Source organism: Hemicordylus capensis, chromosome 3 (genome assembly GCF_027244095.1).
Source record: "Hemicordylus capensis ecotype Gifberg chromosome 3, rHemCap1.1.pri, whole genome shotgun sequence".
Classification (NCBI taxonomy): Eukaryota; Metazoa; Chordata; class Lepidosauria; order Squamata; family Cordylidae; genus Hemicordylus; species Hemicordylus capensis.
The window spans coordinates 36,242,321-36,253,354 of NC_069659.1; the positions used below are offsets into that span (position 1 = coordinate 36,242,321).

General features: G+C 42.5%; 1 protein-coding gene across 1 annotated transcript in view; it reads right to left on the reverse strand.

Annotated features, from left to right (window-relative positions):
• MIPEP (mitochondrial intermediate peptidase) overlaps positions 1 to 9,451 on the reverse strand; it is a 110,384-nt gene extending 100,933 nt beyond the window's left edge. Inside the window, exons 1-5 of the mRNA XM_053312457.1 lie at positions 8,901 to 9,451; positions 7,150 to 7,323; positions 5,080 to 5,168; positions 2,723 to 2,809; positions 306 to 369 (exon numbers count right to left, since the gene is read on the reverse strand). Coding sequence (XP_053168432.1) covers positions 306 to 369; positions 2,723 to 2,809; positions 5,080 to 5,168; positions 7,150 to 7,323; positions 8,901 to 9,077 — 591 coding nt within the window. The 5' untranslated portion in view covers positions 9,078 to 9,451. The remainder of the gene's footprint in view (positions 1 to 305; positions 370 to 2,722; positions 2,810 to 5,079; positions 5,169 to 7,149; positions 7,324 to 8,900) is intronic.
• Positions 9,452 to 11,034: the final 1,583 nt, after the last annotated feature.

Consider the following 11,034-nt stretch of genomic DNA (forward strand, 5'->3'; position numbering starts at 1 on the left):
GTATGCCAAGGTTGGGTGTCAATTACGCGACTGTGGGTACATGAAACCGCGGATGTCAGATCCATGAATGGCAAGGTTTGTCTGTATGGAAGATTAATATGTTTGCAAAACTGAGATCCTAGTTTTCAGAATATCTTAGATTTAGGGCTTAATGCCACACTCTTAAGAACCAGAATTGTGGTTGTAACTTTGACTACATGAGATGGGGTTAAATGAAAATTTCATGTAACTACATGAGATGGGGTTAAATGAAAACTTCTAAAAGCCTCAGCCAATAGCCATTGCCTTACAATGAAAATAATTACCTTTGCTTCATCCAAGTGAATACCACTGATCTCAAAATCAAACATGAAAAGTTCTGCAACTCGCCTAAAAGAACAAAATCTCTTTAAGACAAAGTAATTTCAGGGCAAATATACTGTCATAGTTTCATTCCTTTTAAAGATACATATCACACTTGGCAGAATGTCACAATACAGGCTAAGTACTAGTGTGACAATTTAAGGAACATTGGCTTATATGAAGCACAATGCATCACCTACGAAGGAGCAGGGCACCCACGCTCTCTCTCCCTGTGAGTCCACACCACATCCTTGCTTCTGAGCTTACAGAGGCTTCATTGCTACTAACAATTAGGCCATCACTGCAGCAATGAGCCTCTGATTATTTCCAATTGGACTCCGAAGGTCATGGAACCTTTGCGAGCTCAGTAGAAGTGAGGATACAGTTTGGACTTAACATGTCGTCAGCCACAGCCGCCCTGCTCTTCCATGGGAAACATGCTATGCTCTATGTAAGCCTACAGATCCCTCTCTTCACTGATAAGATTATACTTAGATGCTACTCTGCATAATGAAAAACAGCAGTTTCAAATTTTGTTGTAAGAAATATACAGTGCAATATAGTTTCTACGGCTCGAGCCTACCATTAAATGGTAGAAGCACATATAAAATTATGCAGCATGCAGCCCAATCTATACATGTTTATTCAAAAATAAGTCACACTGGCTGACATGTCCCCTAACGAAGAATGAATTCTTTGAGGAACTCCGGGAGCAGGATGGGAGCCCTTCAGCAATTCCCCTTTTCACCTTGCATGCATGCTATTGTGCTCAAACCCTTAAGAGTCTGGAGCAATGAATGATTTCATAATGTTTTGAATTCTCTGTATTGCTAAGGTATGCAGCTCTAGTCATAAAATAGCAATGAGAAAGACCAAGTCTTAAGATGCTGGAAATTGTGTGCAAACCTTTTTATTGATGTACATTAATGTGCCCAACACGTTTCAACTATAAGCTTCTTCAGGGGTATTTTTAAAATACAAGAGGACCTTGATATTCATGGCGATTCTGTTCCATGGCACAACTGTGATACGAAAACTGCAAATATCGAAGCATTAGGGCAGTGGGGAATTGAGGGTTAGATTGCCGGTCAGGGGAAAATGTCTAAAGAACATCAGATCTCAGGGGAAGGGAAATAGCCTACTATCATAGTTGCTCCCCCTGAGTCGTGCTGTGCCCGAATACCTCCTAATTGGCTGAAAATCAGCATTTGTTGTTGTTGTTTTAAATGGAGCCATTTTGAGGCTCCAGAACACAAAATGGCAGCCAGAAATGACCTCCACAGTCATTTCCGGCCTCCCCAGACCTGCAGATACATGGGGCTAGCATGTGTTTTCCCCTCCCCACCCCCGTGGCGGAGTGGGAAATGACTTGCCTAGAAAGCATGAGGTTGCCAGTTCAAATCCCTGCTGGTATGTTTCCCAGACTATGGGAAACACCTATATCAGGCAATAGCAATATAGGAAGATTCTGAAAGGCACCATCTCATACTGCGCGGGCGATGGCAATGGTAAACCCCTCCTGTATTCTACCAAAGAAAAAACAAATATAAATCTACTTAGTAAAATCTCAATCACATATACAGTTAAAACATTTAATCAAACCTTGCATAAAACATATAATAATGATGGACGATCTAATAATCTTTTAAGAGATCTCTATTTAAAAAGAGGACTGCTTCTTTACTGCAGTCTCTGAACCAAACTTACGTGAAAGGGAATGAATATACAGCCTTCTGACAGAAAGCACAGCTGTTAACTAATGTCTCTGTTAAGGGCTCATGGGTAATTCCATTGCTGCCGGGGGCTACTGCACCACAGGGCCATCATCCATGTGGCCTCCATGTATACTGTCAATACACTTGTAAAATGAACAACTTTGGAGATTATTTAAGTAAACAATATTTATTAAACATCATTCACTACTTGTACACCAAATGTTGTTTATATCGTTCAGTGTCCATGCAGGAAATTAAATGTGGCGAAACCTCCAGACCTCTCAAGAGGAGGACAGGGAAAAATCTGGTTAATATTAAGTATAAGACAACAAGTGCTCCACTGGTTATTATATGTTTTATGCAAGGTTTTGTTAAATATTTTAACTGTATATTGGTTGTCCATTGAGATTTTACTTTGGATTTATATTTGTATATTTTAGAAATGCCCCTGAAGAAAGCTTATAGCTAAAACGCATTGGGCACATTAATGTACAAATCAATAAAGAAGCTAGCATACAATTTCCAGCATCTTAAGACTTGGTCTTCCTCATTGCTTTTGCATTGGATGCTTCCTGGTTTTTTGCTGTTTTCTATTCATAAAATAGCAAACATTTCTGAGTATTATAAAGAATATCACTGCTGTAAGCATAATTAACAAGGTGTACCTGGTTTCTGGGTCAAGGGAAGCCATAACATTTTTGTCTGCCAACAATTTTCTCAGGCTTTGACACAAATCTACATCTGTATTTAATCTAGAAATATAAAGGTTAAAGGACTCAGTCATTACCAATACAACACGATTCTTAGGTTTACTATTTCTGACATGTCCTGCAACATTACACCCATCCTGTGTCAGCTTCATTGGCTACAAGTCCGCTTCCGGGCTAGATTCAAGGTGCTGGTGTTGACCTTTAAAGCCCTACACGGCTTGGGGCCGGGGTACCTGTCAGACCGCATTTGCCCATATGAATCTGCCAGGGCCCTCCGATCATCATCTCAGGCCCTGCTCATGACCCCACCACTAACAGATATCCGGTTGGCAGGGACTAGAGACAGGGCCTTTTCGGTTGTGGCCCCTCGGCTTTGGAACGCCCTCCCTGAAGAGCTTCGCCATGATCACTCCCTCAGTGTTTTTAAAAAACATCTTAAAACACACCTTTTTAAGGAAGCTTTTTAATATCATTATTTTGTTATATCTGGTAGATTCTTTAGCTTCTTATAATCAGTTTTAATTTGAACCTAATAATTGCTTTTAATCTGACGTTAAAAAAAAAATAATATTTTTATTACTTGTATCTGTGTCTATGTTATTGTTGTAAGCCACCCTGAGCAGTATTGCACTGGAAGGGTGGGGTATAAATATTTTAAATAAACAATAATAATAAATAATTACTTTTTTTAGGTCAACTTAATTTCAGATACTAAAGAATACTAACATAGTCATACCACACAGAAAGCACCTGGGAAGAGTAGTTTCAATCAGCAAACACTTGTATTTTGTTTTGATATTTTATTGATGCAATTGGGTTTATACTGGCTGACGTTCTGATTAATGTTGTGAGTGTGCAAAAAAGAACAGGAACAGCAGCTGCGCTCTTGCTTCTGAAGCATGAGGCCACAATTTTAGCTGATCCCCTCTGCCCTCAGAAACAAGTCGCTGAGGGTCATGTAGCCTTCGGGAACCTACTTCCAGCTGCACAGAGTGCTTAAAGGGAAAGGAGGATCAGAAAAAATTGACACCCTGCATATAAGCCCCACATTTCCGAAATGGAAGCAAATCTACTGGGCATAAACTATTTTTTGCTGCATGTGTCAGCATTAGTCAGGATGTCAGCCACTGTTGTTTTATGTGATTTCTACTGCAAGTCACGCTAGGAGACTTTGCAGGGCATAGCCCAAAAATACATAATACAGATACCTTGCTGAAGCTAAGCAAGTTTAGATTTAGTCAGTCCCTGAATGGGTGGCTGCCTGGGAGCCCCATATAGACCACCCTGGGTTCTGTGATGAAAGACAGGTGGGATATAAATTAAAGTGTGTGTTGTAAGTGTGTGTTGTGTTTTTCTCCCCATTTTTGTCTTAACGAATGTTTTACTTTGTTTTTATTCTGTTGTAAACCGTCCAGAGATGTAAGTTTTGTGCAGTATAAAAATGTTTAATTAATTAATTAATTAAGTAATTAAGTAATACAGATACATAATAATAATACTAAGATACATAGGTAGGTTTTTAAGATTAGTGGGTAACCAACATTTTAACAGGATAAAACTGGCTAAGCAAGTCCCACTGAAATTAAAAGGACATGCATACCTTGTCTTTTTTATTTCAATAGGACTTCCTCGAGTAAAAGAAGTCAGGATGTCAACCATTATTCCAATGGCTACTAAAACAGTTGGGTCAAAAATCCACTCAGACTTAACGAAGAGTTGTGGAGCAGGACTATCTTTTCAACACCCTTCTCAATTTCTGTGTGCATTCATGAAACATGCCAATTCCAGATACAGAAAATTCCATTTCTCTGAATCTTGAAAAATTAATTTTCATACAAATGATACAGGTTGAGTATCCCTTATCCAAACTGCTTGGGACCAGAAGTGTTCTGGATTTTGGACTTTGTCTCTGCACAAATGTGGTTCCACTGGCTGACATTCAGATTAAATTACCCAATAGTACTACTCATGAGTTACTCTAAAGCACTATTTAATTTCAATAGGACTACTCAATAGTAATTTAGTTGTTTCTATGGTTGCTTTGTCAGCAAACAAAAAACAGTTGATCTGTTCTGAGCTCTGTGGCAGTTGTAAAAGTTCCACTAAAATATATTTCTAACCATAACAGGAATATTGGAGTGTTCCTACTATAAACAAAATGCATTTTTGCCAGGCTCCTTAATTTAGAAAATAGCATTGCCTTCTTTCCACAAACACTTCAGAATACATGGGAACAATAACAACAGCTTCCTGAATGCTACAATATTAATTAAACAGATAAGCTAGCATTAAAGTGACACAATAAAACGTACTTTTCTACCATAGTACCAATGCTTCTGCAGGCTTCTTCAGCAGCCTCTCTGAAAGCAAGATCAGGATGGGCAATTTTCACAAAGTCAGCCTGGTGCAGTTTGGGGGGAAAAGACAGTGACAGGAAAATTTTGATTTGGTATTTAGAAATTCTAGCTAACATCACACAGTTAAATTAAAATGTGAACAATTTTGCATAAAAGGTTCTTGTTTTCATAGAACCACCAGACTATTAAATATGGCATTTTGCCTGCACTGAAAAAAAGCACATGAACATTGTCATGAGTGACAGATTACAAACAATGATCTATGTCAGTAGGAAAGAGTCATGCACCATCATGGATGAAGATCGTCTATGTCTATTTCACTGCATGTACATGCACTGGGAAAGCATGACTAGCAGTCAGTTCCCAAGATGCATACATGCAGTAAAGCAGTTAGATGCACAACCTGAACACAAAGGCATACATAGTCTGTTTCTACTCAGGTAATGTAGAGAAAACGTCATATACAAGAGGCTCTAATTATTGACAGCCTATACCTGCAACAGTGTTTGTTGTGAACATACTAGTTTTATCTAATCTCAGTTACTTCCAATTAGCATGGTCCCTAGAAGTTATCAACCTTGGGTTCCCAGATGTTGTTGGACTACAACTTCATCAATGGCCTTTCACCATTGTGCCTGGGAATGATGGGAGTTGTAGTCCAACATCCTCTGGGGACCCAAAGTTGGGAAGCTCTACCCTAGAAGGCAGATTATCAAGGACAGTTTCATTAAAAAAAATAAAGAAAGAAAAACATCCAAATTCCCATCATGTGTGAAACTTCCAAATATGTTTATTTCACCAATATTTACATGTTAGGAAACCATGATGCTTCTCTTTTAAAGAAATGTTAGGAAGTGTTGAATTACACAAGTACACGGGAAGTTGGCCAACATCCAGACTAATATCACATGTGGAGACTAATGTTAGATGCAGACAACTGAGGAGGGGTGATTTTCATGATCCCCTGTTCCCTCTGCAACTCTATGTGCCTTCTAAAAATATGTCCCTGAGCATTCCACAACTGTCAGGGACATATTTTTGAGAGGCACAGAAGACTGCAGAGGCAAGTAGGGGGGAAGTTGGAAAAATCTTCTCTCCCTGTTAGTGCATGCAACATCAGTGCAGATGTCAGTCTTTATTTTTTGCAAATTATGTATAATTTTATTATATCAAGTTTTAGTCAAAATTACTAAATTATAGTGAGAATCTTTACTCTGCAAAGCAGATATTTTCTACAGTGAAACAAAATATTAAGGCCACAGAGGGTGGTGTTTTTGTTTTGTTTTCTTACTCATTTGCCCACTGGAAAGCCAAATTATACTACAACCCTAAACACAAAAGACCAACCACTGATTTCAATGGAACTTTGTTCCATGTAAATAAACTAGAGTCTGAAAGCAATACATTCACAAGCCTAATATTCACAACAGTTGGCTGTAACACATTTCTAAAGCAATTAGTAACATTTTTCTGCTTCAAAGAAAAGTATTATTTAGCTTCATGCTTTGATACACCAACCTGCAATGTTAGTTTAGTTCTCATTACATTCTAAAAAACCCACAAAATTAAGATTAGGTAGGGATGTGCTCGAACCACAATCCAAGCATCTGCTCAAGCCCTGGCTAGGAGTGAGGATAAGAAAGACGAGAGCAGGTCCTTACCTGTTCTCCACTGCCCCATGCAGCTTCCTGCTGGGGCGGCCCTTGGCCCAAGAACCCCCATGTGGCGCCAGCATGGACATGGTATCTGTGCTTGTGCGGGTGCCATTTGCGTGGTCAGCAACACCATGCTAACCCCGTGGGGGTTCTTGGGCCAAGCGCCACCCCAGCAGGAAGCTGCATGGGGTGGCGGAGAGCAGGTAAGGACCTGCCCTCCTCTTTCTTAAAGCTCCCATTCCCTGCTCCTGGCCAGGGCTCAAACCGGTGCTTGGACCGCGGTTCAAGCACATTCCTAAGATTAAGTAGAAATGTAACAATAAGAATCAGCTAACAAAGCTGTAATTTCAAAATTGCAAAGATGTCTTACTAAATCTGCTACCCTACACAAGGCATCCGAGAGCTGATCAAATATCATTACGATCTCCTTCCCAGGAGGTGTGGTACAGGCTTTCTGTACTAGCCGCTCTGTTTCTTGCAATGATTTTTCTTGAGCTTCTTGAAATCCTTCCGGACAATTCAACTCTGCTACACCAAACAGGCCCTAAAACACAGAGAATAGGGTTGACATAAACAACAAATACACTGCAACTTTTCTTGATTTTACAGTTCAGCAACAACTCTATAGACTAAGGGCGAGCAATCTCAGCCCTTCAGATGAAGTTGGATTACAACTCCTATCACCCCCAGCCACAACTGAGTGATGGGAGTTGTAGTCAACCGACATCTGGAGGACCGAGATTGCTCTCCCCTGCTATAGACTGATACTCACTTTTAAGCTCTCTTGTATATTTACAAAATTATAAAAAGGATACTTTTTAAAAGTCAGAAATACACCCATGTCAACCAAAAATATAGTTACATTATTGTTTCTAAAACTGTGATCATTTGAGGGTCGTTTCAATGAATGCAGCATATATTTTGGATACCTACAGCTACATTCCTAAACTCTGGCATTAAAACAAAAAGTAGTATTGTATTTACATTTACTGACACTAAGAAATTATAGCTTGGACATTTTGATTTGGTATGTACAAGCAATTCCTGACACGAGACTGCCAGGTAAACTGAGAAATACATCTTTGTTTAAATCACTATGAATATGAAAATACTTTTTCAAAGGAACAACGCTCTTGTATAGTCACTAATTTGTAAATATAGAGCCACTGTTTAGTCTAGGGTTGCCAGCCACCTTTCCTTTTTTTCTGAAGAGCTCTTTTTTTCTTCTTTTTTCTGAAAAAGAATTTTTCTGAAAATTCCTGCCAGTTCTTGCCCACGTTCGAGTTAAAATTGCAGAACTTATCTACAGTAAGGGAAAGATTCATTAGGCAACTCTCATTGATCTGATCTCAGTGTGGTTTGAAGAAAGCTCATCCAAAACCAAAACTGGATACATGATGAGATTTGCTGGACACACAGTCCACTTCCCCTACATCCATCCGCCCTGCTGTCTACCAGGGAAGTGCATATGTTCCTGTACCTTTAACAGGCAGAAAAAATCAAGCTCTCCCTTGCATGAGGATGTAGTACTGCAAAAAGCTTCTCTAGCAGGATTTGTGCCTACCACACCGCTGATTTCAGGGATTCTTATCAGAATAAAAAGAAGCAACAACCCTATCCAGACGAAGGATCATAGGAATCATTGAATGAATGCCACAGAAGTCTTCACCCCAGTCCCAGATGTGTGGGGGCAACTTATTCAATTTCAGTGACAAGGGAAAGGCATTGTGAAGCAATGGGATACACTGGTTTACTGCTGGTCTTAGAGGAGGGACACTTGCATTCAAATCCCTTTGGCCTTGGCCCAGGCACTGCCTCTCAGTCCAATCTACCTTGCAGGTGTGTGGTGAGGATAAAAGCGCGCGGGGTGTTGGGGTGTGCGCGCGCGCGCTCTCACCATGCATGCCACAACATTAGCGAGACCAAAACGTGTGAAACCTGTCACATGCTCAGGGACACGGCATTATTGCACCCCCGGCTCCATGGTTTGAGCGCGGCGGGCACGAAAAAAAGAGGGCTCCCTCCTCGTTGCTCCAACGCAGCCTTGCGGCCGAGTCCACCGAGCAGGAGGAGCGAGCAGACTCCACAGCACCGAAGTTAACTTGGGACCCCTCCGCTCACCGTTTTCTTCCCCACCTCCCGTCTGTGCGGCTGCGGTTGCTGGGCATTGAATGCAACGCCCACCGGGGACCAGCTAGTGCTGACCCGTCTCCTGGTGCCGCCATCGCAGCGGCCCAGCTTCGCCCATCTCCGGGCACTCCAGGCGGCCCGCTCCAGGCACCTCCAGCCTGCCAGCATGGCGGCGCTGAGCCAGCCGTTCGCCCGGCTTTCTCAGGCAGGCGCCCGCCTGAAAGCAGCACGTTTCCCCCCCACAGATGCCGGGTAGGCGACTGTGACCCCGTTTGTTCCGTATTCCGGCGACGACATCTTACGCGGCCGGGCCACGAGGAGGAGCCTCCGCGTTGCCAACTCCCTCCGCCCTGCCCCTTTCCGCCTCCTAGGGCTGGCGAGCTAGCTTTCTCTCTCTCTCTCTTTCTCGGGGCTACTCGGGCTGCCGTCTCAAGCAAAGTCCGGTCGGTGCCCGGTATGTGGAGCCAGGAGACATTTCTGTCCTGGGCTGTTATTCTCGACACCTTGTAGGTAGGCAGTGTTAAGTAACTAAGAGGTGATTTGCACGTGCTTCAGACTACTGCAGGGGGGGAAGCGCAGCACGTCCTTGGAGAGCTGCGTTCTGGAAAAGAACTCCGAGTACAGTACTAGCGCGGCGGAATGTTATTATTATTACTATTATTACATTTATATCCGGCTCTTCCTCCAAGGAGCCCAGAGCGGTGTACTATATACGTAGGTTTCTCCTCTCAATAACCCTGTGCTGTGAAGTAGGTTAGGCTGTAATGTAACATTATCAGGCATTTTTAACAATACTACAACGTTTCTCCAAGATCTTCTTATAAGCTTTGTTCCCCACTGAGAGAGGAGATACAGATCTGGTTTGGAGCAGACCCAAATACTGAACGTTCAAATTATTGCATGGAAACACAAGGATGGAGTGTGGTTCTCCAGGATCAATGCCACTGATGAAGACCGCCGCGGTCAACACGCGTTTGGTGTAGGGCAATATTTGGGGCAAGTTGGCGTAGGACTACATTTTGGACAAGTCCCTCCTTGCGCCTGCTGTGCCTTACCATGAGGACAAGCGGCATGCGGACAGTTCACTCTAAGCTAGGAATATAGAAAATAAGAACAGCCCTGCTGGATCAGGCCCAAGGCCCATCCAGTCCAGCATCCTGTTTCACACAGTGGCCCACCAGATGCTGCCTGTAACAAGTAGAAGCATGTCTACTTGTGTGGCGCTTTGGACTCCCAGTGGAATACCTTTTGTGGACTTGTTAATATATATTTTTGTGTTTATAGATCTCATATCTATGTAGATATATACACACACACACACATAATTAAATAAAATTTTGTGCATTGTCTTGGCATATATATTTTATCTGGATTTATACTGGTCGCATCTCGTCTAGATTACTTTTAAATCATATATTATCTTTTATATGCAGATTTGTGATTCCAGTGAGTTTTAATCTCCAATATAAATCTACTAAAAAACATACAGGCATAGTACATGAATCTGGGGCGGGGGGGGGTGTTCTTTTTTGTATCAGCATACTTTTTCTGAGACCCTACCACCTAATGGTGCAGTGGGGAAATGACTTTATTAGTATGCAAGAGGCTGCCGGTTTGAATCCCTGCTGGTATGTTTCCCAGAGTATAGGAAATGCCTATATCGGGCAACAGTGATATAGGAAGATGCTGAAAGGCATAATCTCATACTGCGCAGGAGGAGGAAATGGTAAACCCCTCCTGTATTCTACCAAAGACAACCACAGGGCTCTGTGGTCACCAGGAGTCGACACCAACTCGACTGCACAGACAAGGGGGCTATTCTTACGATCACAAAAATTGGGCTAGGAATATCCTAGCCCGATTTTTGTGATCATCAGAACCACTGGGCTCACAGCCGAGCCCGGTGGTTCTGGAGCGGCTAACCCACTCCTGTAGCCCGCCCCTTAGCCCGGGTTTGCAGAGCAAGCGCTCCGCAAACCTGGGCTATCTGCTCGTGAGTAGACCCCCGGCTGGGAGGCTTAAAAGAAACCTCCTGGCTTGGGGGTCTCTCCAGTATGCCCTGTGCGCTCGTGCAGGGCATACTGGGGCTTCCGGGGGCCATGCGGCCCCCGAGCTCCCCAGCCCC